The 26,990-nt window shown below is 56.6% G+C and overlaps 1 protein-coding gene across 2 annotated transcripts in view; it reads left to right on the top strand.

Moving 5' to 3' along the window:
- Nucleotides 1–26,990, top strand: part of PHACTR3 (phosphatase and actin regulator 3) — a 202,731-nt gene that overhangs the window by 12,296 nt on the left and 163,445 nt on the right. The window contains exon 1 of one of the 2 annotated variants that reach the window (XM_079129647.1): nucleotides 6,207–6,679. The exons of the other annotated variant lie outside the window; for it this stretch is intronic. Coding sequence (XP_078985773.1) covers nucleotides 6,562–6,679 — 118 coding nt within the window. The 5' untranslated portion in view covers nucleotides 6,207–6,561. Of the gene's footprint in view, nucleotides 1–6,206; nucleotides 6,680–26,990 lie in introns of those variants that run through there. 2 annotated transcript variants of the gene reach the window in all.

Genomic DNA, 26,990 nt, shown 5'->3' on the forward strand with positions numbered 1-26,990 from the left:
CGACAGGAAGCAATGGGCAGTCAGAGCTGCAGAGGACACATGCGCCTGCCTGCGGCATGAGGGGTGCTCTTCACTCCCCGTGTCCAGCAGGCCTGCAGCTGGCCCCTCTCCTTCCATCATGGCACCCTTGCAAGGCAGAGTCTGGGAGGGAAGGACGGTGATTGGAATGTGCAAGGCTTGGTGGCAGCTGCACACAGAACGGGCGCTCGGCTGTGGCACAGCTGACAGGAGCCCGCTGGGCTGCTTCCCCGCTTTCCTTAGGGTCCCCGCTCCTCCCCTGCTTCTCTGCTCTGTATCCATCTGTCCTCGTGGCTCCCTGTGTGGAGTGTGGGGGGCACACAGGAACTACCAGAAGGCAGGTGACTATTGCCGAGCACCTGTGCTAATCACAGGGTTGTGCACTGGGCAGAGGGCCAGGCCCACAATGTGGGACCCTCCCTGCTGCATACCAGTTTTAGAGGGGCAACATGGCTGGTCTAAGGCCACCCTGTTGAAAGATACCAGACCCCCATCTTGCATCCAGGTTATTAACCTTTGCCTCAGAAGGACTTTGTGCAGCCTGAGAATGAACTGGACTCTAAGGAGGGCTGGACATATTCCTAGGAAGTCAGGGGATGCCCACTATGCCTGCACTCTGCCTTCCGCTGCCTTTCCCTGGGGAGACCATCAATGCTGAAATGCCGGAAGTTGTTTTACCAAAGCAGGACTTTTTTGAAGTCGTAGTTGTCATTGCATTGACCACCTCCCTGAGTAGTCCAATGGGCTGAGCCCTATGTAGAGACCCCCATCAAAGATGGAGTCCAGAGTCGAAGGAAGTCAAGTTCAAGGCTAAAGCTCCAAGCCCTCTAAGGACCGCTCCTGACTTGGCTGCTTTGGGTGCAGTTCCTCAGGTGACCAGCAGAGGGTGCAACGGCCCTCGTGCTGACCCTGCCCTCTGAGGCCGTGGTTTTGTCTTCTTTCTTTTGGTCCTTGAATTCCCACGCTGGTGTTTAGCCCTTTTGTCCCCCTTTGGTTGGTTCCCAAGAGTTTCGCCAGAGACCGCTGCTCGAGCAGTTCTTCCGAAGTGTTTGAGGTTTGCTGCTTTCGTTGTTTTCATGTTAATGGTGAAGGAGAAGCCCTGGGCCCTGGGGTTGAAACCAAACTGTCATGTGTGCTGCAGAGGGGTGGGGTGACCTCTCAGTCCTCACAAGGCCAGCAGAGGGGTGGGGTGACCACTCAGTCCTCACAAGGCCAGCGGGCTCTCTCGTGGAGCAGGGGCGTGCCACTGGGCACATCATAGGCATGCACCCACTTATCCAGCCAACAGCTGCTTCCTAGGCGCTGACCAGTGCCCGGCATGTTCCTGAGTGCACAGATTGCACAGAGGTCCCTGCAGAGCTGACACTGCAGCACCAGGTCCTTGGACCAGCAGTTGTCAGGGGCTTCGAAGGCACCAGGGTCCTAGGAGAGGAGAGCCCGTAGGTGCAAGCATAAGGGCAGTAGAACAGGAGTAACCATCCGGTGCTTACAAAGGCGGTCCTGCCAGAGGCTGAGGACAGCCCACCACCCGCTGCCTGCATGCTGGACAGGCCTGAGGCTGGAGTGCTCACGGCTCACGGCACTCCACAGGTGTGCTCCTTCCGACAGCCACTGCCCAGTGTGTTCAGCGCTGGCCGCTTGACCCCAAATGGCCTCACGGAGCAGTCCAGCAGAGGGACTGTGCTTCACAGACGGGAGACAGAGCTCAGAGAGGGCTCACCCAGCCCATGGGCAGTGGGAGCCGGTCTGCCCTGCCCTGGGGCTGTGCCCCCTCTGCCATCCAGTCTGGCAGAACAAACCAGCTCGATGGGTGTGCTGGGTGTTGCTCTGAGGCCGTGGACCCCTTTCACTCCAAATGCACCTTCTCTCTTTGGCCCCCTCCCCTCCTGCCCACCCAGGAAATGGGATCATTTTGATGGTTACTTGGACACCTGCCCCCCTAACTGGTTGATCATGAAAACATCAGCCTCCCCCGAAACCTGGGAGTGATCTGTGACTCCTCCCTTTCCCCCCAGCACGGCCATCACGGCCTGCAGGGACCCTGGCGCCAGCCTGCTCACTGCCTCTGCCTCCCCCAGCTGGCTACCATCACCTCCTGCCTGCAAGGTGGCCAGCCTCCTAATCACCTCTCTGCCTCCCCATCTCTGCTGGTCTCTCCCCTAACAGCTGCCAGGAAATCCTTTGCAGACCCACCTCTGCCCCCACTGGCTTTCTGCCATTCTTGGGACAAAACAAGACTCACTGGTGAGGAGACCTTGGGACGCTGGGGCCCAGGTCCTACTCCTCTCCCCAGTGGAAGCTCCTCAGGTGGTCTCTTTACAGGGACTCCAGAGCTCTCGCTGCCCATGCTGCCTGGCACAGCCCCCTCTCCTGCTTGTCTGTGTGCTTCTGCTTGCTGTTCATTTCCAGAGCATGGCTGAGTCAGACCAGGCCCTCTCGTCCCCAGATGAAGTCTCCTGCCCTCTGTAATTGGTTGATTGATTGAGCTAATTAGTTAATTCTGTCCTCTCTGCTAGACCTTGCACTCCACAAAACCAGGTCCCGTTATACTCTGTTCATTGTGCTATTTCTGCCAAGTCACAGTTTTGGCATAAAGTAGATGCTCAGGAAATGTTTGATGGATGGGTGGCCGTGTCTGTTCATCTGTACTTGTGTGAGAATGAACTTAGCTGCATGTGTGTGGAGGTGTCACTGTGACACCTTCCTGGCTGCCCCAGGGCGGGGGACAGTCCCTTTCCTTAAGCACTTTGTTTCTGGAGAGGCCCATGGGACACATAGGATGGATGTCCCGGCTCTTTGGCGACAGTGTCAGAGTCACCAGGGCTGCCCTGGGTTAGGAAGAGGCTCTGGGTTTTCTGATCAAAGACCTGCAGGGTGACCACTCAGTGAGCGTCTATCTGATCTGGAGCCTAGCAGGTCAGGCAGATTTCGGGGGTGATCTTGCCCAGCAGGTGAGTGTTGGCTTCTGGGCATCCCCCGGTCCAGAGCTGAGCCTGGGTCCCTCTACGCAGTTGGAAAAAAAGGAAGAAAAAAAAAAAAAAAAAAAAGAGGCAGCATGACTGGAAGAATTTACGTACCATAAAGCTCATCCATTCAAAGTATGAAATTCAATGGTTTTAGTGTATTTTCAGAGCTGTGAAGCCATTACCATAATCTAATTTTAGAACCCTTGAAACATTTCTAGCACCCACCTCCAAAAAAGACCTGTACCATTGCCGGCGCCCCCGCCCCCCATCCTAGGCATCTGCCAATCTGCTTTCTGGTTCTGTGGACTTTTCATGAAATGGAACCACAGGGCATGTGGCTGATGGCGCCTGGCTCCTTTCACTGATGCTGTTTCCAAGGTCCGTCTGCGTTCCAGCAGGTGCTGATGGGTGACTTCTCCTTAGATAAGTGGAGCACACGGTATTTACTCGTCCATCAGTGGAGCCTTTTTGGCTTCTCTAGGGCTCCTGAGTGACTTCCAGAGCCTTCTGCCCTCCCCAGGGATCTTGTGGAGGGGACAGTCCGACTTTCACAAAGATGCCTCCTCAGCTGGAGACTCCTCAGGACAGGTGGCTTCCACACTGGGGGCCCAGTCAGTCTCCGTCTGGAGACGCTGGGCTGGGGGCCACCAGTTCACTCAAAGCCTTGACTGTCTTCTGTCCAGCATAGTGCGAGGGGGTTTGCTAAGTATTTAAAAAAATTCAGAACTACTATAATTACAGAACATCTTGAAGAATAATATAATGAACAGCTCCATCCCTTCCCAGTTTTAACGAACCACGATATTTTGCTAAAACCTATTTTTAAAGCAATAATAAGTGGTCATGCCTCTAGTCTTCTGCCTCCCATGCACCTGGGCTCTGGGACTCAGATGCTAAACCCAGTCCTTTTGTGTGCCTTGACCCCTCAGCCATATGCAGGTGGGTGTAGTGGGTTAACACCTCTGGGGTACAGACCCTCGGAGGGACTGGAAATCATCTTTGTGACACAGACAAGGCACCAAGTGACACTGACTTCCATAGGAAGTTCCTTCTGTTCTTCGTCCTTCTGGTAACAGGAAGGAGGGCCCCTCCCTCTGGTGGCTGCCTGTCTGATCTCTGCACTCACCTGTGCACCTTTTCCACACAGCAGGTGCCATTCCAGGGTGCAGTGTACCTGGTGGGTGCCGAGTTAGCTCTGGAGTCACCGCTCAACAGCCTCAGACCAGCTGGGTTCCTATCCATAGCAGCAATGGCTTCTGTTCAGATGCATCTGTGTGCAGAGAGCTGCTCTAGAGCACATCTGGAGTGGGCAGCAGGGCAGGTGGTGAGGCACGGGAGGTGGGCGAGTGGCAGGCTGGGAACCACCTGAACTTGCTTGCCTCCTGCCGCCCACACCCCAGGGCTGCCTGCCTTCCCCTGGCCGTCTCCACATTGCCAGACCTGGGTCAGCTGGTCAGATTCTGGGGAAGGGCCTGAGCTGGCCCACGCATCACGCACTCTGACTGAGAGCTGGTAGTGTGGCAGTGGGGACCTGACACCTGCCTGTGGTCAGGGCTCAGAGGACTTGCTCCAGGAGACCCTCGGTCAGAAACTCGGGCTGGTCCAAGCCCCCCGTGTTCTGGCATGTGGTCTGACTAGCTTCTCAGCTCTGAAGTGGAGACGGGGCAGCTCTCACATCCTAGCAGTTGTGAGGAGGGAATCACAGCCTGGTGTAAGACACAGCCCAGGGCGGAACACGCTCGTCGCCATGGGCCAGCTCGTTAGTATGTGGACGGAAAGTGTCCAGTCCTGCCGGTTTGCACTTCCTTTGTTTCATGTTGTCAATTTCCACTCGCAGGGCAGTGTATCCCTGGCATCTACTGGGTGACCATTCTAGCCTTCCCTCCCTCCTTCCTGGAAGGCTTGCGGAGTGGGGACATTTCTGTGTTTGCTCACGTGGAGCCCTAAGCCTGGTGTGGTGCCTGGCACACACTAGGCTGAATAATTGGAGTGAATGAAGGAGTGAATGGCTCCTTCTCTGGAGGCACTGACGCTGCGAACATGGCTGTCCCTAGAGCCCCAGGCCGGCTGTCGAGTGAGCGTTCACTACTTCCCCATCTCTCCCTTCCTCCCTTGGCACTTAATTGGGTGTTGTTCAGCATGCCAGTGTGTTCCCCCTGCACCCCCAGACCCTCATAAGAGCAGCCTCACAAGGTTCCAGTCCCTGCTCTGCAGGTGGCAGGTAAGGACCCTGGCAAGCTCCCCTGAGCCTCAGTTCCATTGCCTGCCCGTGGCGTTGTGTGCAGGGCTGGAATGGAGGCCTCTCTCCCAGCGTCTCCTGATGGTTACTGGAATGCCCTCTCCTCTGGGCACCTCCTGGACCAGGCCAGGTGACCTGGTGCTGTGACTGCCCCCTCCACTCCTCGATCTGGCTTTCCTTCTCTCCATTGCCCTTGGTTGTTGTCATTGTCACTAGGGACCAGGAGTTACCTGTGCTCGTCCTACAACATGATCTAGAACTGTGAGAAGGGCCCGTTAGCACCTTGGTAGGCACCTCTGTGAGTGGCAGCCTTAGGGTACCACCTCCCTTGCTGGGTCCCCTCAGCTTCATTAAAGGTGCTAGGGAAGCTCACTGGAAGGCACTTGTACCCCTCCTGCTGCATCTTTTCTAGGGGCTGGGGGCCAAGGGAAGGCAGAGGGGAGAGGGAGGGGGCCCTGCCGGCCAGGCTGGGGGGTGGGGACTCAAGTCTTGAACTGCTCTCCCGTGGTGGAGGAGTGCAGTGGGACCCACTGGTCTCCACATCCCGGAGAGAGGAAAAGCCAGAGCAGCAGCTGCACTGCCGGGAGATCGGCCTCCAAGCCAGGCACCGCCCTCAGGGTCTCCTCCCTTCCTGCGGTGGGGGAGGAAGACGGACCGGGAAGGGACGCTTGCTTTCTCGTTTCCAGAGCAGGCTGGCATGAGGGTGGGCCGCTCTTACCCGCGATCCATCTTCCACTTCCCCCTGGCAGCGCACAGTTCAAATATTTGAGACCCCTCCCCATCATCACGCTCATTCTCACTCCCAGCTCCTGTGACGTCATGCTCCTCGCGCGGCATGATGGGAGAATCCTAATGTTTTCCAACAGATGCTCCAAGAACAGCTTTCAGATTAAAGCAATTGCACGAGCAAAGATTCTCCCTTTTCCCTTTTTTCGGGGGGGTGGGGGGTGGGTGGGGGAGGGAGCACCCCCAGACATTCCTGGACATCACCCCCTGCCCCAAGCACGCAATAAACACTGACAAGAAAAAGTTTTTATTTCCTGGTTCAACTTTTTTTCCCCTGGAATATAGACTGAAGAATGGGAATAAACACGAATAAATAACAAAGCAAGCGAGGCCGCGCACGCCGGGATGCGCCGGGCTGCAGCCGGCGGGGCTATTGTCTCCCCGCCCTGAAGCCAGCCCTGGCGTCCTCCTCCTGCTCCTTCCCTTCCCAGTCCCTTTTTCTTTTCCTTTTTAAAAAGACGCCCCCTCCAGCCCCTCGCCTGTGACCTTGGCCGCCTCGGATGCTCTGATTCCGTGCGGCTCCCTCCAACTTGCCCCCGCGCCGCCGGGCCCATGGCTGCGTCTGAGGACGGAAGCGGCTGCCTCGTGTCGCGGGGCCGCTCGCAGAGTGACCCCAGCGTCCTCACCGACTCCTCGGCCACCTCCTCTACGGACGCCGGGGAGAACCCAGGTAACGGGTCGGGCGGGGGCGGCCGGGCGGGGTCGGGAAGGCATCGGGCAGGTGGCGCCGGACCGCGTCCTCGCGCGGCTCGGCGTCCCTGCCAGCATTTGGCGAGCCGCGGCAGGAACCCGGCGCTCGGCCCGCGTTCCATCCCCAGTGATGCAGGGCTGGGTCGCTGCGGAGCCCTTTGTCCGGAAAGCAGCCGCTTTCCGGGCTAGAGCCGGGCGCTCCGCAGTGTGCCCTCCTCTCCGGCTGCTGGGCTTTGCGATCCCCTCAGAGGGGGGCTTCCCTTCCTCAGGTGCCCAACGCCTGGGGAAGAGAGACCCGTGGCCGCCTCCGCCCAGTGCTGGCTCTGAGCTCTGCCCTCCCTCCCCCGCCCAGCTCCTGTGGCCCCCGCTTGGGGACCCCGCCGGGCAGGGCAGAGCTCCGCTTCTGAGGTCTCTGCGCCCAGGGCTTCCGCTGGGCACCTGACTCCGGTGGGGCCTGGCGCACCTGGGCGCGCCCGGCTCCCTGGACAGGTGTGCTGGGCAGAGCTGCCAGCAGGAAGCTGAAGGGCATGCGCCCGGACAGAGCCCGTGTTCATTACTCTAAGGACTTGCTGACTCCTCCACCCCTCGGCAGAGTCGATTCTTTAGGTGATAAACCGGTCACAAAGGCGTCTATATGGCTTGATTGATTACTTTCCAGGGAGAAAGAAAGGCCTAATGAAGCAGGAGGGGGGTGGGCTGTGAGCTCCCGTCACCATGGAGACGCAGGAAGCAAAGTGATCATTAAAACCTTCCTCCACCAGAAGGCAATTTTCACTTCTCCAGAGAAGTCTGAGCTTCTGAAATGTATCCTTCAAAAAAAGAATCAAAGCTGGTATGTTGGTGTCAGGCTGCAGGGACTCAATTTTCTGTCTTGGAGGAGAGTGATCCCTTCATAGATTGTTTGGTAACAACTTGCCTTTACCTTCCTGTGAAGCCTTATTCTTTCTAAATGCAGTGGCCCCAAATGAGGACTTGGTGGTGTTGAATGGTGGGCATCCAAGTAACGCTGATCCCCAGGCCAGTGAGGGCTGGCTTTGTGGGGAGGGATTCCTGCACTTCCCCGGAACACATCAGAGCTGTAGGAACTGCACAGAGAGACCCATTTAAGGCAGCTCTGTGGGTACCAGGGCCCTATTGGAAATTTTAAACAATAAACCCATGCAAGTCTTGTAAGATTCCTTTGTTAGGACTGTTGACACCCTGTCATTCGGTCACACTAAGGTGCCAGCCTGAGGAAACCCCCGGCTTTTCTACATCTCGGAGGGCCAGTTAATTTCCTTGGAGTTTCCAAAAAGGCTGCCATAAGCAGACCCTTAAACCTTTAATTAATCTTTTTATTAGTGATTGGGGGCTAAGCCTTCATTGCTCCATGATGCCTCGGTTTTCTTTGCGTTGGAGATGCACATCCACGATTGTTCCAATTATGGAAGTTGAATGGCTTCTCACGAGAAAATCCTTCCCCACTCCTTTTGTTTCCCTGGCAGTAGAAGGAAGCAAACTTGGAACGGAAATCATGGAGGACTTAGCTTTTTGGCTGTCTGTGAGTTGAGGCCTCCGTGGGTGGGAACGGAGGGTTTGGCAGGTGGCTGTTGCCAGTCCGTGAGGCGGAGAGGAGGAGGGCTGGATGCCGTGATTAGGTTGTGCCAGGAGAGGACGTGCGCTGGAGTTTTCTTTGGTTGGAATGGGCAAAAGGGGACCCAGTGAGCCGAAGTCAGAGGTGAAAAGTCTAAAATGTCTATTATTTACTAAGTGGTAGAATCTTATTAACAAGCACCAGGCAATTAAGTTTGCATGGATTGTATTCAGCAGAGGAATTCTGGTTGAAAGAATTTTCAAGTTGGAAGGGACCTGGGAGCTCAGAGCTCTAAGGGCAGGCTGGGGGCACTGCTTGGGTCCTGTTGGTGGGGCACTTGGTGTTTAGGACACTGGGCATATGCTTTTCTTGGGCAGATCTTTTAAAATTCTCTTTTAAATGGCTTGAAAATGTCTGCTATCTGACAGTCCTGATGTGATTGTCTCATACTGCATGTGACCCAGGGCTGGTAGAGAGCGTCTTCTGCTCTGATCAGTTATTCCAACGACCTCAGGTTGAAAAGTCCCAACCCTTCCTCTGACCGGCCTCATTTTAGGGTCTCTTCTGTTGGTCCATCTGCTGCTCTAACTCTGGCCTCTGAACACTAACCCAGCTGCTCCAGCTGGGGCGCAACCCGATACAAAGTAATGTGGAAGAGTTTCCTCTTGCTAAAGTCTGTATATTTATGAAAGAGCTCAAACTGGCATTCGCCCCCCACTCCACCGCCCCTGCCAGCTATAGTGCCCCCCCCATTCCCTTAGCCAAAGCTCGAAACGTGCTTGGGAAGGTAGGCAATGCCCTGTGCTCTAGATTCGTACCTCTTTCTCTACTTCATGGTCACCCTGCTGTGGATTCTGAGTCGCTCCTCTGACCTCCCCCGCCCCGTGCTTACACATGCGCTCGTGTGCAGGATGGTAGGTGGCACTGGGTGTGGCGTCGTCATTGTGCACTTCCACTGGACACCACTACATCCATCTCCTCTCTTTTCACGGTCAATCTTATTTCAAGAATATATTTTTGTAGTTCAGCGATTGGGTATTTCCAGTGTTTAGCCACTATGCCCACCAGCGGATTACCTGAGTATAAGTGGCCTGTGCTCACCTGAGAGTTTCCTCCAGGTGTGTGCCAGCTTGTGGGCCACAGGTCTGGGCCACAGGTGACTCACATTCTTTATCTTAGTGATATTTTAGCCTCCTAGAATATATACCAGCTCACATTCCTTCCAGGATCTGCCACAGTGCCCTTTCTCCAGACCCCTGCCAACTCCTGAGGCCAGGAATCTCTTCTTCCCCAGCACACAGTGTGACACAGGGTACCTGGTCTTCATCTGAGTTTCCTTGAACACTAGTGAGCATGAGCACAGTGTTGTGCCTTCTGCATTCAGTCTCTCGTTGGCAGTCAGTGGTGTGGGCTGCAGGACAGGCGGAGACGTCACTCCGAGGACTGAGCCTTTGCTGTTGCCCCTCACTGCCCCAGTACTGTCCTCTCTGCCTCCTTCAACTGCTCCTCTCTGTAGATGGTCCTCTGTGCCCGCAAGCAGGGTTAGGTCATCCTCCCAAGTTCACATTCATGACAGTGGGGTGGCTCCCAAGAGCTTTCCTCCTTCCAAGGAGTTCATGGTCACCAGGAGCTTTCTTCCTCTTCTCCAGCTGCCCTGGGCCATGGGAATGGGCCTCTACCTGTTGGCCCTGGCATTGGTCCTGGCGGGGACGGTGATGGTGGCCCTCTTCTTGCCGGGCCTTCCTGCCCTCGTGCCCCTCCCTAGCTCCCTGCCCCGCCGTCCTCCGCCCAGGCCATGCCTCTGGGCTTTCGGCAGCATTCTTCTTTTCTCCATCCTTCCACTCGGAGCCTCTGCGCCCTCCTCTGTGTGTCTCTGTCCTGGGTCTCCAGATGCCAGCACCATGGACTGGGCCAAGAGTCTCTTGCAACACTTTCCCATGGATCTCGTGACGGACCTCCATCCATATCCTGCCAAGGGTCGGTGCAGTGAGGTGTGGCCCTCTGATCTAGTCCAGGGGTTCTCAGCCCCAGTGCCCTTCCGTCTGTGGCCAGGTCATTCTGTTGTGGGGCCATGCCTTAGGCTGTTGAGTGGCATTCCAGCATCACCCAACTGGATGACAGTAGCACCCAGTTCCTACTTGTGATAATCAGAAGCGTCTTCAGACGTGGCCAAGTGTCTTCCCGGGCAAAATCTCTCTGGAGAACTGCTGACCGCCGCCTTCTGGCTTGCTCCTAGTGCTTTCCTCCCCAGGGTTCTCCTCTCTTCCCCTAGACCTGGAGCCCAGGATAGGGACCTTGACTGTCATGGGCAGTGCTGTCCCTGAGTTCAGAGGGCCTCAGTCAGGCGACTATCCATGAACATTTACAGAACCGATGGGCATCTTGCCAGCACCTTGAGCTTAACTGACCTGCCTGTGACTGGCCAGGTGGCTGGACACTTGCTGCCAGGATGGTGGAAGAACCTGCACCCACAGATCCTTCTGCAGGACCGGATTACCTCTGCAGCATGGCCTGGAGCAGGAGGCACCTGCCAGAACTTTCTCTCCCCTCCAGAGCCTACTTCCTGCTCACGGAACCCCTGGACAGGCCAAGGCTTCCTCCTCGCCAGCAGGCGGGTATCATGGGAGCAGCATTCTGAGAGCCTGTGTCTAGGTGTCGCTGACTTTCTGGCACACACCCACTCCTTCCAGGGCCCCCGGGCTCCACTAAGCCTCCTCTCCCAGACAAGCTCAAGGCTAAGTCCAGGGTCTTCACTTCCTCTCACCCATTTCCCCCGACAAACAGGAAGTTTCCAACATGCAAATCTGGTCTAGTCTCCACTTTGCCTCCAGCTCTCTCAGGGTGTCCTGCCTGAGGTGGGGGACTGTGCCTTCTGTGTGCGTCCCTCGAATGCTCTCTTACTCCAGAGTTCCGATTCTGGGACTTCCCTCCAGCTTCTCCTAGCATATCCACATGGCTTCATTAGCAGCAGAACTGCACAGTAATTACCTTGTCAGCTTCTTCAGGGTTATTAAAAATGAAAACCGGATGCTTTAAAAATATAGAGTTTAAAAGCTCGCAGTGTTTTCCTGATTATAAAAGCATTGCATGTTCATTATGGAAAATGATTGGATGCTTTTGAAATTTCTGTTCCCGTCCCTGCCTCTCCCAGTGCCACCCGGAAGCCAATAGCAATACTCGGCGTCGTAGGGACTGGGTGTCATTGTTCAGTGCTGTAGACAGACTCCACGATGGCAGAGCCAGGGAACCGCACACTGCATGCCACGTTCCTCCTGACCGTGCAGCCTGTGTGGCCCTCACTCGCCACCCTTCAATCCCACGTTTCTTTGACGGTCCTGCTTGTGGCCTGATACTGTAGACACTAGCTCCCTGTGGTAATTTGACTCTAAGTAGGATGCAATAAGTTAGAATTGAAATTCCGTGTCCTCAGTTGCAGTAGCCACATCTCAAGTCTTCAGTAGCCACGTGTGGCCGTGGATGTGGCTGCCATGTGGGATGGTGCCGATGTAGAACATTCCATCCTTGAAGACAGCTCTGTTGGTTCTCTGACCTGAAATCTCCCTGAGCACAGGGTCTGTTTTCCTCTCTGCTGTGTCGCCTGTGCTGGTCCCTGTAGCATATCTACGTGACTCAGACCTGGGTGCTGCCCAGTGAGTATTTGCTGATTGGATAAGTACTCTGGAGTGTCCCGGATGTAGACACTTAGAGCTGTCATGTTGGAGGGGACCCTCGGCCGCCCTTGGTCTGATTGTCTCATCCTCTGAAGGGGGATCCCTAAGCAGAGGCAGTGTCTTATCTACCTAGTACTAATTTTTTCATCTCAGTCAGCTTTACCAGAGAGTCTGAGATGTGACATGCTTGGCCCTTGCTAGATGGGTCTCTTTGGGCATGAGAACAAAGGTATACCACGGGCCCAAGTCCTGGCTCTTCACAGGAAGCTGTGTAAACTGAAGCCGCTCGCCTCCCCTCTCTGAGCCTCAGTTTCCATCTCGGAACGGTGGTGGCACATGAGGGTTGTCAAGCCGTGTCTATAACAGCACATCCTGAGACGTAGTTCTTGGGAGACAGGTACTCTTCAGAAACCCTCTGATCTCCTGGAGATGATTCTGTCTCCTTGATAGGGAGGAGCTGGGCACTCAGTGATCATCGAGAGGAGAGGCCTTGGGAGGCAACCTCCGGTCCATCCCGCCCACCTCTGCTGGCTCTGTGTGGACCTCAAGGACTATGTGCCCCCAGAGTCTAGAAGACCACCAGGCATAGGGTCCATCTTGGGCAGTGGTGCTGAGGAGGGCTGGGAGCCTGATGGCAAGGAAGGGCCACCTGCTGTGTGGAGTGCTGTCCCAGAGCCTACGCTGCCAGCCACCCACCTCGCCTGGCCTGCTCTCCCGTTTGCTGGGGCCGTTCCTCGTCTCTCCCCGTCTGGCCCAGGGCCCACACCGTGGGTGCTGCCCGCTCCTTTCCTGCCTCTTGGCCCATGGCCTGGGCCCTCCTAGAGCCCCTCCCCACACTGCCCTGTGACCTGATAGCTGTGGGACAACACCCGCTGGGGTTTGGATACGCATTTTCAGGTCACCTTGCTTTGTACATTTGTTTTCTTGCAGGTGTATCAGTGACTCTCGGGGCAGGGCGCCAGCCTTCATTGACCCAGGGAGGGCAGGCATCGAACCCTGGTCCTGTGAAGCAGCCAGACTGCTGAGGCCGTGGGAGTGGGTACGGAGTGGGGTGTTCTGGGCCCTCACCAGGTCCTGTCACCCAGAGCCTGGTGGACACAGGGAGGAAGTGGCCCCGAAGGCAGAGTTGGCATGTGATTGGGTCTATCAGAGTTGGAGACTTGTTGAATTTAAGAAGCAGCTTCTATTCCATGTACTGGAAAACTGTTTCCATGGTCCCGAACTATAGTGTGTGCAGTGCCAGGACTCTCAAATGGGGGTTCAGGAGGGGCCCTTCTCGACAGAACTGGCACCTGCCACGTAGGGCTGTGGACCCTGGAGGGCCAGGTCATTCTTTTTAGGAGCTATGCTGGGAATTCAGATTTTTATGGGAGAAGTGGTTTTTTTAAAGTGTTGGCCAGTCTGTTAGTGAGATTTTCCTTCATGTAATAGAAAACATGCAGGACCCTGGCCTCAGCAAGACACAGGTTCCCTTCCCGAGAGGTACAGATAGTGCAATGGCTGCCCTGCCTAGGCTCAGAGGCTCTGTTATGTTCTGGCCAAGTTCTGGCTGCAATATGACCCTTCACGTCCAGCAGGAGAGCATTTCCTAGGCAGGATGGACCAGTGAAAGCCAGGAGTGTCCACCTGCCAGTCCTGACATGGCTTCCTGGAGTCCTACCTAATTTCAGTCACTGCACCTGCTTGGCCAGAGGAGCCCAAGCAGCTACTCCTAGCTGCAAGGGAGGCTGGGACGTGGACTTTTCTCTTCTGGGCTGTGGTTGCAGATAGCACATTGCTTCTAACAAAAGTGGGTTCAGAGAAAGGGGAGACTGAGGCTGGCTATGGGGTGGTCAGCTTCAGCTCTGCCATGTCATGTCAGTCTAAAAATCAAAAAGCACCAGGTAACCAAAGCTGGCCTCGCCGGGGGTGGCCTGAGGCTGCAGCTGTGCTTGGAAACTGCATCCAGAGAGCGTCTCACGGGAGACGAGGCCGTTCTCTTGTTTCACGCCACTGCTAAGAAGTGAAGGGTAGACTGGACATGTGAGCAAGCGAGCCGGAGCACCATGCCATCTGGGTTCCACGGGCTGCTTTTTGTCCAGGAACAAGACGGGTGAGGTTGGTGTCACTCAGAGCTGTCAGTCTGGTGAGTGACTGGCTGCAGTGGACATGCTGTGTTGGTAGCTGCCCTTCATGGGAGCCCCACGCCACCTTTGGTGTCATCTTCTGCTAAACCCTGGAAATTGGCGGGGCAGGAGTGCGGGTGGAGAGGTTCAGTGAACCCTGCAGTCTCATACTCAGTGCTTTGCCTGGGATCTCAGGCACTGATAGACGGCTTATGTGACAGTGGTCCCGTCGAGTGTCACCTGGTGACGTCCTAGCCACCTTGGCTCGTGTCCGTGCACTCCTTGCCAAATGCATCTCTGGGGCACAGCGTCCCCTCTGTTAAGCCAGGCATGGCCGTCTGTAAGTGGTGGCTGGAAGAGTCCTGGTGAGTCTGATGTCCCGCTGCGCCACCTGTGGAGTAGGAAGGGTCTCATCCCCTCCTGGTGAGTGATCTCCAGACAGATGTGCACGTATCTGTAGTCACGTGGGTCCAGAGACACAGAGACGCTCCCCGTTCATTCGACCACAGTGGCACCAGGACAAGATCTGCTCACTGAAAGCCAGCAAGGTGATGGCAGAGAAGGGCCGCCTGCAGAGTCGTCAGGGTCCCGTCTTTTAGTCTGGGGCTCATGTTCCTGTTTGTTGAAGCGAGTCCTTGATCGAGCAGGCATGGCCTGGGTAAACTTGACGTCCATCAGCAGGCAGCTGCGGACTGAATCTCCAAGAACGGCGGAGGGGTGGGAGCCGTGGCCCTGCAACCCGATGGATGTCTTTATTATACAGTGTCGTGCAATGTCCAATAGGACGCTTTTGAAAGTAGCCGTCTGTCTCAGTGCTCTTACTGATGGGCTGTGTCGTTGTCATTGTTAATTTGCAGTGCTGGGGATGGAACCCAGGGCCTCCTGCCTGCTAGGCAAGGGCTCTACCACTGAGCTACTCTGTAGCCCCTGACATTTTTGGTTCAGTATTTCTTGAAAATTTGTATCCATGTGCAGGTATTTTTTTGCCTTGTTGTAATCAATAGTTCTGGGGTTTAAATAAAATTGGGAACAGATGCCAAGAACTGTCTTTCTGCTTCCCTTTGGAGGAAGATGCTGTCTCAGGCTGTGTTGATTCTGGGACAGGTGTGTTCCTTGGGTCATGCAGCCCCGTGTCGCCGACAGTGGCACATTCCCCGGCAGGGTCATCTGGCAACCCCCTGAGCTGCTCTGGCTTCAGGACTGCCTCGCGCCTGCTCCGCTGTCTGCCCGGCCCTTCTCCATGACCTTTATTTTCCTGTTGTACTCTCTGCATGGCCAGGGATACAAGGTCCCCACAGAGAAGAGCTGACCCTCTGCAGCATGGATCAAAGAGGAAAGCTGCATCTATAGTGACCAAGTGCAGAATCTCACTTTTCCATATTCCCTGAGCAGCACAGTCTGCCAAGGACTAGTGGAGTTACGATGAGTGGATTCCGTTTTGTGAGGTATCATGAGTGACCTAGAGGCGGGTTAAAGCAGGGTATAGGCACTGGACTTGAGCGTCCCTGGATTTTAGTACCCTGAGGTGGGGGGTGTGTCCTAGAATTTATCTCCATGGATACCCAGGCACAACTGGATAGTATTTCAATCAGGTGAAAATGGGCTTAAAATATCAACAAAGTCACATGGTAAAAATGAAATATGGGACAAGATCATGAAGGTCGCGCTAGGAAGACCATAAGGCAAAGCCACGAAGGCGGTGCAGGTTCCCGTGGGATGGGCAGAAGCGGTCGGAGGCGATCACCTGGGTCTCGTGGCTCCGGGTTGCTGTGCATCTGCGGCTGATGCGTGAGCTTTGCTGTGTGCTTGGAGCGTGTGGCGGGGATGTGCACAGCAGTGGGGCATCTGGGGAGCTTCGACGAGGTAGTGCAAGCCAGTTCCCTCCAGCGTGCCTGCTTGCCGCCCGGTCGGCTCTCTGGGGGGCATCCCAGGCCTCTGCAGAAGCACCGAGCCCTGGGGGTGCACTTGGTGGGTGTCTGTGTGCTGGGGTCTGGCCGCCATGCTGACCTCAGCCAGCGACTCTGCTTCTGTCTCTCCCTTCTGCGCCTGTGGTCTGGCCCCGTGGAAATGGTGGAAGTGGTGGGGCCCTTCAGGGTCTAGCCTGGACCTGAGCTTCCGAGGGTCTTTAGAACTGTCACGGGCAACTTCTGGTCAAGGGATCGGAATGCACCTGACCCCTCTGGTGGGAGGAGCAGGAGCCACATGTGGGTGCAGGAGGGGTGCAGGGCTGGGGCTGGTGACAGCTCACACGGCCGATGGGCTCACCTCCCCTGCGTCCGGGTTCATCTCAAATCCCCTGCCACCTCTACCATGGTGGTGCCTTGACCAGGACTTGAGGGATGTGGGTGGGGACGTGAACCCTGATGTCAGACTGCCTGTTTGTGGGCCAGCCCACCACATTTGCTGTGTGACTTTAGAGTGACCCTAACATCTCTGAGCCTTGGTTTTCCCACTTGTGCAGTAAGAGCTGCAGGTAGTGGTGCCTACCGAGGAGGCCCCGTGACTGGATGGGATGGCAGCGCCTGCCCGGGAGCTCTGTCACTGTGAGCGCTCCTTGGCCGCCTCTTGGTCTGTGGACAGGTGGCAGCAGAAGCTCTGTTGCAGTGCACTTCTGAGGCTCCCGGGTGCCGGGATCTCCGGCTGGGCCTCAGGTGCTGAGGGAAGTTTCCCTCCTGGCCTGAGGGTCACCGTTCCTGGGTGAAATGGAGCACCTGTGGGACTTGTCGCCTTTGCCCTGCAAGCCTGGGAGCTGGGCTGTGGGTCACTGGGTGCACTGGGGCTCCTCTGTCTAGGCACTGTGTCCTGGTTTTCGATGGGGAGCGGGGCTGAGAGGCTGGGCTTAGGTAGCAGGCGGGGTGGAAAGCTGATCCGTAGATGCTCTGGGGCTCCAGGCTGTGGCCGGCTGACCTGACCTGGGGTCCTGCACTCCGCGAGGTTGACTTTGGGCTTGGAAGGAGCACGCATGTGCCAGCTGGGCTAATGGGGCCTCCTGCCCCGCGCCGGTTCTTTCTTTCCCTGTGACCGTCACGAGCAGCTGACTCTGCTTCATTGTGGAAGAATACAAGATTTACACGCTCTCACTTACCTGTTGTTCAGTGGTGTTTACTAACAGGGAATGTGAAGCCCCCTCCCGGCTTCCATTTGCCCAGGCCCCTGGCGGGTGGCACGGTGGTGGCGGCACCCTCTCCCTCTCTTCTGGGACTTGCTTTTCTTTCAGATCGCTCTTCCAGACGGGGTCCACACTTTCACAAGATTGTTTTCCGCTCTGACTTCTCCACTTCCCGGGGAATGTGCTTCTGTCCTTTCTCTTTGAGGGTCTGCGTCGTTCCCGGCTCTGCCCTCAGCCCAGGACCCAGCCTGCCTCGCAGCAGGTGCCTCGCGGATCCCCTGCATCTGGGCTAAGTGGCAGTGGCACCCAGCGGCTCCTTTTTGTGCCTGTTCCCCTGTGGCTGCAGGAAAAGCAAAGGAGGGAGAAAAGAAAACCCCACAGCAAGCCAAGATTGAGGACGGCTTCAGGCTGAGAGGTCTCGCCCTGCGGGGGACTCTTGGGGCACGGGGCCCTGGCTCAGAGCACGACTCAGCACCCTCAGGCATGGCGGACATGGCCTGTGGATGGTGGACGATCGGGCTCTGCGGTTTTAGAATTAACCCATAGCAGTTTATTCTGGTTATTCCACACACAGCAGCCTCTCTCTGAGGGAAGGATCTCAGTGGATCTCGATTCTGGTTGTTAGTCTCCTTTTTTCCTTTCCATTGTCTTTTCTGGCCCTGGGGTTGGGCACTCCCCGAGCACCCAGGGCCTCCGCTAACATTTGCAGGGGCGATATCCAGGTGCCAGGCCTACCTGGAGGGGAAAGCAAAGGCTTCCAGAGCCTTTGGAAACCAAAGGATCCAGAGCCCCGCTAGAAAGAGGCAGGTAGGGCATGGGTGACCTGCCCTGTGCTCACAGCAAATGCCATTCCGCTTCTTTCTCCCTCCCTTCTGGCAAATTGAGCGTCCCACAACAATGCCAGGCCTGCTGCTGGGCACGGGGCACATGCAGTGCACAAGCCGTTGCTCATGCCCACCAAGGGGAGAGTCCAGGTGGGCACCTCCGAGCTGGGAGGGCTGGCACTGAGGGCATGCACTGCGTCCATGAGCACCAGGATCTGGGTGGGCACCCAGGAGGGGTCACTTGAGTTACAGCCAGAGAAGGAACCAGTCCAAGAGGGCGGAAAGGTGCCGGCTGGAGGAGGGCAAGGGCAAAGGACAGTGCAGGTGGAGCTGGGGTGTCCCCAACCTAGCACCTGGGGCCTGGAGGGCAGAGGGAGCAGGAGTGTGGCACAGAGGGTGGAGAAGAGCCGGGCCTCCCACACGGGGTGGGGACTTGCTGGCCCAGAGGGAAGCTCGGAAGCACCGAGCAGGGCGGGGTGTGCACCTGTGCATGACAGGCATCGCGAGGGCCTGATGGGCACTTCCCCAAGCCTGCCCCCAGGGGCCACCCGGGAGAAAGGTGGTTCAGGGCAGCAGCAGAGCTGCCTGGGAGGTGACCGAGGAGGGCGTGGGGCAGAGCGTGTGGCTTCGAGTTCCCAGAGCCCATTCGCTCAGGGGCTGCTCCAGCTGAGCTGCCTGGGTTCCTCCAGGAGAGGAAGCGCCGTCCCAGCTTGGAAGGATGGCCAGGAGGGAAGGCAGTGGTCTGGAACAGGAGGGCACGCCCCCTGAGCAGTGCATGGCGTCGGGGTGAAGCTGGGGCCTCTGCCTGACTCACGCACGCGGGCAGTGCCAGCCCTTGAAGGCCACGTGAGGTGACTGTCTCTCACAAGGGACAGGAGAGCATGGCCCTGTTTGGGGGGAGACTTGGTGGCTCCTGACCTTGGGAGTGGTTGCTGGTGCCCTGGGACAGGCTGCTGGGAGCTGGACCTGGATTCCCTGCTCACCTTGGACCAGGAGGCAGAAAGGTGAGAGCTGACCATTGCTGAGCACTGACTGGGGACTCTCACCAAGTCCTGCAGAATCCCCTCTGCGTATGCAGAGACCAGTGACAATGATGTGTCACCCTGTGACTGCAGTTGCCCTTGGTGTGATTATCTTTGGTGGGCCAGGCCTCATCAGATGAGCCCTTAAAAGGGACCAAGTTCTCCTGGAGGTTGAAATTGGAGCCCAGTGTGGATGCTGTGCTGAATGGTGGCATGGAATGCACGTGACCACAGGGAGCTGAGCCTGCCCCTGCTGACCACTGACAGGGAAGCAGGAACCTCAGTCCCGCAGCTCTAAGCAGCTGGGTGTCACTGGCAACCCACGCGAGTCTGGAGGAAGATTCTTCCTTAGCGCTTCAGCTGAGAATGCAGCCAGCTGCCACCTTGATTTCAACCAGTGTCCCTAGCAGAGGACCTGGCCTCCGACCCTCAGAGCTAGGCGAAAATTCAGTGTTGCTTTCACCTGCGAAGCTGGTGGCTCTGTGTCATGCAGTGACGGGAAGGGACACGGGAAGGGAGTGGCACTGTTCCCTTGCAGCCGGAAGCCGAGTCTCGGAGAGGCGGAGGCTCTTGTCCGGGCCACGTGGCTGGAGCCCTGCCCTGCGCCCGTCCACTCGCCATTCTCTGACGCGCGCTGTGCGGTCGTCATCTCCCCACCTGACACGTGGCGCTGCTGCCTTCACCAGGCAGGCCTCCCGAGTTCCGCTGATGTGCCAGCACAGCTCACAGGACTCAGGGAGGCACTTGCCAGCTTATCATAAAGGGTGGCACAGAGGGCACAGAGGAAGGGAAACCTGGGCCAGGCAGGTGGGAGGGGACGCACCGCCCTCTAGGAACCTCCACGTGCCAACCCTGTCCTTACCTTGCACAGGCCCGAGTGACTCAGCCAGTGGCCACTGGTGGTCAATGGACCCTTTGGGGACGGAGCTGAAAGTCTGGACCCTCTGATCCTGCCTTGGTCTCTGCAGTGATGGCTTTTCCTAAAGCCACCGAGGGCTGCCAGCTCCAGTTAGCTCTTTAGCACGTGAAACCTACTATAACATCAGGGACTGCAAGGACTGTAGCAGTTGTCTGCCAGGAAACAGGGACCAAGGCCATGCCTGTGCCACAGACTAACAGTCCTTCCCTGGCCCAGACCAGTCCAGAATCCCATGCAGCACGCGCCGTCTCCTCAGAGTCCCCCGTGGAACGGTTCCTTGGTCTGTCTTTCCTAGCTGCTGTGTTTGAAACTTGTTAGGTTTTCCTAGACTGTCCCTGAACGAGCTGGGCCTGCTGAGTCCTGATGGCATTCAGGTTGCACTGGGGACAGGAATGTGACCCATGATGTCACTAGGCCAATGCTGGGGACGTTGACTTTGATCAGTTGGTGAGATGCTGTTTTAGTCAGCTTTTTCACATCTGTGACTAACAGATCTGACGAGAACAATCCTAGAAGAGGACAAGTTTGGTCCCCCGTCAGGGGACCAAATCACCGATTGGGTTGAGCCTCTTCCAACCCGATCGTTTCTCCCTGAACCTTCTTGCACTGTCTCACACACGAACTTTCGGGGAAAACCTCACATCCAAACCGTAACAGGTGTCTCTGCTGAAATCTAACAAGTTTTCCTCTGTAATTAGCTTCTTGGGGAAGATACTTGGAGACTGTGCAAACATTCCGTCTCTCGTTGCATCTCACCCTCTGCATGTGCTGAAGGTTCTGGCCACAGTTAGTGCCGCGGGGTGAATTGCGGGTCGCTGCTTCCACCGCCTTCTGCATTCACTGGAGTCCCACTGCAAGGACCGTTCCCCGACTTCCTGTGTCTTCACGTGTGGGTGCCTACGTGCGTGTTTGACCTGGGGGTTGTCGTCCTTCGCTATCCTGTGCCCCTTCTCCCAGCTTGATGAGGCCTCTCCTGCCCTTATTGACATCAGAACCCTCACGTTCCTCTCGGGGACATTCCAGGAACCAGCTGAAAAGGTCTGGCCTTCCCTTCCTCAGTGGCCTGGTCTGCTGGAGCCATGGTAGGTGAGGGTAGGGACAGGTGACGCTGAGCACAGGCCCCTGCCCTCCCACTGACGTCCGGGGGCCATGGTGAGCCACCTCCAACATAAGCCGTGTGCCCAGCTGGTGAGTTTGTCCTCTGGAGGAGGCAAGCAGTGCCCTCCTGCCGAGTCCCCGGGTGGAGCCGTTTGTCACCCTCCTCCTGTCCCTGCTCTGTGTTTGTCCTCCTCCCTCATCCCTCCTTCACCCCTTCTTTCTCCTCCCTGTGTCCCCCACACAAGGGGCCCGGCAGGGAAGGTGGTGCCTGAGCCTGGGCAGCCCTCCTCAGTCCAGCTCCTGTCAGCCTAAAGCCCCTAACTGTCAGCAGAGTCTTTTTGGCTTATTTTTTTGTGAGAAGTCACAAAGAGAATGAGCCGTCGTGCGTGTGCACATGTGGGCGCGTGTGTGTGCGTGTGGATGGGCACTACCATCACTCTCATCTTTTCTAAAGGGCCCAGGTGGGAAGGGGCCTGGGTCAGGCGGTGGCGTGTCCCCTCTGCAGCGAGCTGGGCCTCCTTGGAGTCCCCTGCCTGGTACCGAGGAGCTGGCTCTGGCAGGCGGGAGCCCAGCCCTGCCGAGTGCTCCCAGCTGACCTCGGCAAGTCGCCTCCTCCGTGGTACCTCAGTTTCCCCTCTGTGAGCTGCGGATGTTGATCCTTTCTGCCCCTAAGGTGGTTGTGGGGCCTGGATGAGGCCTGTGACCTTTGCAGTCATTTTAAATGACAGTACTTACCTACAGACGTGTATCCCCTGAGTTGGCAGAGAGGGAAGCCCTGGGCACTTCAAGAGATGTTGCGCTGATCTCTCGAGTGCCCACGGCAGGGGCAGCGTCCAGTCAGCACTGTCTTTGTGGTGGGAAGCAGGCTGTCCCGCATTCCCCGCCCCCTATCCTGGGGTCAGCCACTGAGGAGTTTCTTCTGTGTGCCTTCAGAAAAGTTCCGTGCGCGCATCCCTCCTCTTGGTTTTGAACACAGAGGGAAGCGTGTTCTCGCCTGCCTCTGCTTCCTCTCCTCTTCACGCTGCTTCTGGGGGCTGCAGATGTGACCTCTGAGATGAGAGGGCGTGAGCCAGATGAGGGGAGTGGCTGTCCAGGCAGAGGGGGCAGCCTGCGGGATGGCCCTGTGGTGGGCGGGGCTCTGTGTTTGAACATGGACCTGGCGGCTGGCGGTAGGGCTGGGAGCCAGGTGGGGCAGTGGGCCTCGCAAGGTAGTGGGCCTCATCCCGGGATTTGGTCTGGTCCTGTGGGCAGTGGGGAGCTGCTGAAGTCTGGGATGGCGGTGGCCAGTCCTTCTGGACTAGGCAAGGGCACCTTGCCATTGCTCTGGAGAGGCATGGGTTGGGTGAAGGGGACCTGGGGCTGTTGTAGTTGCTCAGGAGAGAGGAGATGACCAGTGGCGGCAGAGGAGATGACCAGTGGTGGTGGAGGAGTGGAGGGCAGACGGAGGCTGCTGGCCTTCGGGGCTTGGCTGCATGGGATGTGCAGACGTGTACAGTAGCTGGGGGAGCAGAGGACGGACAGGCTCAGGGGAAGACGAGGCGCTCGTCCCTGAGGCCCCCTGGAGCTGCTGGCTGGGATTGGCGTACCTGCGCTGGGTCCGGGGCGAGGGGACGTGCGTGGCATGGGTGTGCCGGTTGGACCCTGCTTGTCCCGGGCCGGGTTCCAGGTGTTCTGGGAGACGGTGCAGGTGTGCAGCTGGCTCCCAAGCTGCAGGAACTGTTGTCCCAGCTGGCCCCACAGGCCACACGGTGGGCTGTGTCAGAGCCTGCCCCGAAGTGGGGCCCAGGACTAGCAGGAGGGTTCCTTGGTCCCCTCCACCTGGGACGAGGGGCAGTGGCTGGAGCATGGGGGAGTGTCGCCTGGAGGGCATCCAGCAACTGCAGGGCCCTTCCTGGAGTTTCCTACTTGCCACACCAGCTGGAGCGTCAGTCCTCTGTGCTGCTGGTCTGAGGACCACCTCAGATGACCACCGCTCTGGAGGTGGCTCGGTCTCCAGCCTGCTTCTTTCTCCCTGGATCCAGGACAGACATTGCTGTGCAGCCACCTCTGGCCCTATAAGTGCCTTGGGGCTCCAGGTCCTGCCCTCTGGGTTCTGTCCCTGGAACTCTAGTCCCGGATGCTGGGGTTGACCCAGAAACGCCTCACTCAGCCCTATACAAAATTTACTTGAAAATGAAAAAGTAAAGTAAAATAATAAAGTACGTTTTAAATTTTGGATAGATGTATTAAGTTAGCTTTTTGTTGCTGTGAACAAAATACCTGACATTAACAACTTAGAGGAAGAAAAGGTTTTGGGGGGCTTATGGTTTCAGAAGTTCAGTCTATGGTCAGCCAACTCCACGTGTCTAAACCCAAGGTGAGGCTGAACATCATGGCAGAAGGGTGTGATGGATAATAGCTGTTCCATTCCTGGTGGCCAGGAAGGAGGGCGGGGGCGGAGAGGGAAAACTCAAGGAGCCAGGGACAAGATATATAATCCCCAAGGGCTCTCCCCTGTGACCAACCTCCTCCAGCCACACCCCACCTGCCTAGTTACCACCCAGCAATCAATTCACATTGGTAATCCACCGAGTGGCTCAGCCCACTGATGAGACCACAGCTCTCATACTTTATCATTTACCTCTGGACATTCCTGCATTGTTTAACATGAGCTTTTGGGGGGACACCTCACATCTAAGCCATAATAATAATTTCACAGAAAAACTGTGGCCTAGCAGAGAGTTCCCTTCTGTCTTGCACTCCATTCCCCTCTTGTGGACATCTTGTACCATGGTGCTGGGTGCTGCACGTGTCCCTCCTAGCAGCCACGACGTCTTCCTGTTACAAAGCCCATACCTTAGTCAGGGGTCCTCGGTTTCCCTTCGTGCTGTTTTCTCTCCCAGGACTCCATCCCATCTGGGTATTTTGTAGAACGTCCTTCAGTTCAGAACTTCTTTTGAAGCCCCATCTGTTCCTGGGGTTGTGAGTTCCGGCTTCCTGTTGGTCTTTGTGAGATCGGCCTACCTCTGGGGTCTGCACGGCACCTGACCCCTGTCCAGTTGTGGAGACCCAAGTTGAACCGAGGCAGGGGTCCTGGTTTGCACCCTCGTGGGCCTCTGTGAGAGGCTCCCGTGGGTCAGGGAGCGGTTGGGAAGGGTGTTGCAAAGGCTCACCCAGTGGGAGGTGCTTGGAAATAGTCACCCACATGGCCCATGTCACATCCTCATTCCCTGGATATGCCCTCTGTGAGTCTCTTGAAGAAACTGGAAGATCCCACTTAATTCTTCTCTGGACTATATTTAGAATTCTATTCATGGCCCGTGCCCAAAGCTGATGTTAAAATTAAGAGCAATCATCTGTAGGGTTTGGTGGCTGCAGGAGGAACATTGCTGCCACCTCCCCAGCTGCCTTTAGCTCTTGTTAGACACCTGCCCACCTCACTGCCCACCTGAGCCGCTGGCCCCTCGTCCCTGAATAAGACAGATGTGCCCCATCCATGGCTGCAGGCTCTCTCCGGGAGCATGCCTCTGCCAGGGCTGCTTCTCAGCTCACTACAACACAGTCTCTTGCCAGAGCTGCTGCGGCGCTGGACTCAGATGAGGGCCCTGTCCGCTCTGGCTGGACCTGGTCTGTGTGGGATCTGGAGGGTAGAGTGACTCCACCTGTGACCGTACCCCCCGTGCACAGTGATGAACAGGGTAGTTTCCAGCCGTGGAAGCTCATCGTGCTGGGGAGGGATTCCAAGGGTAGGATTGGAGAGAGCCTCTGACCCGGAAGTTCTGAGCTAGGTGTAGTCTTTGTAATTCCCTGTGGGGATTTAAAAATGGAGAAATCTGAATTTTCTGGAATTTCTGATTGCTAGCTATTAGGAAAATCTTGTTGGACACATACTATGTGCATGTCACTGTTTGGGGTGTGTATGACATGTGGCAATGGGGACCACGAAGTCCCAGTCTTGACTGAGTAGCAGAGTGGATCACACAGGACTAACGTGGGACTCCACTCTGAGTAGCCGCACGCCTTTTGGCAGGAGTGGTAGGCAGACATCTACCTGCAATGGAAGGGTGGAGAGGGCCCCTTGGTTAGGGCCTCTGCAGGGAACCCAGGCAGAGTGAGGGAACTGGTCCCAGGAACGCCTTGCAGAACAGCATGCCAGGCAGAGGGAGCAGCAGGGGTAAGGCTCTGAGGTGGGCACGTGCTTGAGTAGGGGCAACGAAGGCCAGTGGAGAGAGGCTTCCTGTGCCGTGGGCGTGAGTGTCAGGCCATAGAGGCCAAGAGGCAGGTTGGGGTCCTGGAGGGGAGACAGGGCTGGGCAGAGACTGGGGCTTTTGAGCTGATCCCTTGAAGGGTTGGTCTGGTTGCCGTGTGATCAGATGGTATTGAGCAAGGTAAGAGGAGAAAGTCATTTAACCAGACGCCAGTGGTGTGGAGCAAGCTGTTCACTAGCCAGCATCCCGGGGCTGTGCCTTAAGCCTGTGGGCCTGAACCACCTCTACCTTGGCCTTTGGCTCTGGTCCCAACCCAGCCAGGGTGGTGGCAGCAGGCATTGTGCAGGCGCTGGTGGTTACACCTTCAGGAAGTTTGCACACTGGTGGACGTCACCTCCATGGCTCGAAGCTCCCTGCAAGTGGCAGCTGGGTCCCCCAGGACCTTTCCCAGGCAGCAGAAGCGCAGCCAGAACATTGGAAGAGTCAGGGACAATCCTCCACTGTGGTGGGTAGACATCCCAGCCTCCCGTCCTCCCGGTGGCTCTCCTCAGAGCTCTCACGGGTGAAGCCCTGACCGCCCACAGCAATGACCCCATGTGGTGATCTCCTCCATCCTGCTCCGCTCTCCCTGCTCCTTACTCCTGCTTGCTGAGATCACCTTCCTGATAAACCATCTGCACCAAAGTCTACCTCCATCTTGGCTTTCGGGAGAAGGGCTGGGTGTGGTGACAAGTGGCCTCCCCTGGGTCTACCTTGAAGGTCTGGTCTCTGGACTTGTGAGGTCAGATGGGCACTGCCAGAGACACATCAAGGATGCCTCCAGGGGTTTTGGCCTAAGCACCTGGGAGAGTGAAGCCATCCTGGGTGGCAGAGGGAGCCATCTAGATGAGTGGGCTGGGAGTCTGGCAAAGCAGCTCTGTCTTCAGGGCTGGGCAGGTTCTGATTGGGTATCTGCCCTATCAGGTACCAAATGCAAATGTCATATGGTGTCAGGAAGTGGTGGGTGGATGGTATTCAGCTGTTTGGGGCTAGAAAATGTGGATGAGGACAGATCCTCATCGACCTCTATGACTCAGCTGTGCCCTCTTAAAAAGACTGTCTGCTATGTTATCTGCTTTCTGTTGCTATAGCAAAATACCTGAGGCTTGGAATTTATAAAGAATAGAAATCATTTGGCTTACAGTGCTAGAGGCCTCCAAGTCCAAGAGCATGGTGCCACATCTGCTCAGCATCTGGCCAGGGCCTCCTTGCTGCCTTACAATTTCGCAGAGGGCATCATGTGGGGAGACAACATGTGTCCTGGAGAGAGCTCACTTCTTATTACAAAACCACTCCCTGTATAATTTGTCACTAGATCAATCCTGAGCCCTCACGACCTACTCACTGCTGAAATGTCTCACCTCTCTGCACTGCCATGTTGGGGACCAAGTTTCCAACACACGGACTTCTGCAGGATGCATTCAAATGCATCTGTCACTCACTTGCTGTGTCTATATCCATCAAGCCATCTAGCTATTATCCATCTGTCCATCTCTCATCCATCCATCCTTTCACCCCCATCCTTGACAGCTTGCTCCTCCAGTCCTCCGCAGTCAGCATACCCAGCCATCCAGTCCCGGCTAGAATGCCTCAAATGACTGGGAAGTCCCTGCCTCTCGAGGCTCCAGCTTAGAAGTTTCAAACTCATGTGACCACTTGATAACACTGTCCTCTGGGGACTGTGCTTCCCTCCCATTTCCTCTTCCCAAGATTTATTTACACTCCCCCCCTGGCAGGAGAGAGG

This window comes from Sciurus vulgaris, assembly GCF_902686455.1.
Source record: "Sciurus vulgaris genome assembly, chromosome: 2".
Lineage (NCBI taxonomy): Eukaryota > Metazoa > Chordata > Mammalia > Rodentia > Sciuridae > Sciurus > Sciurus vulgaris.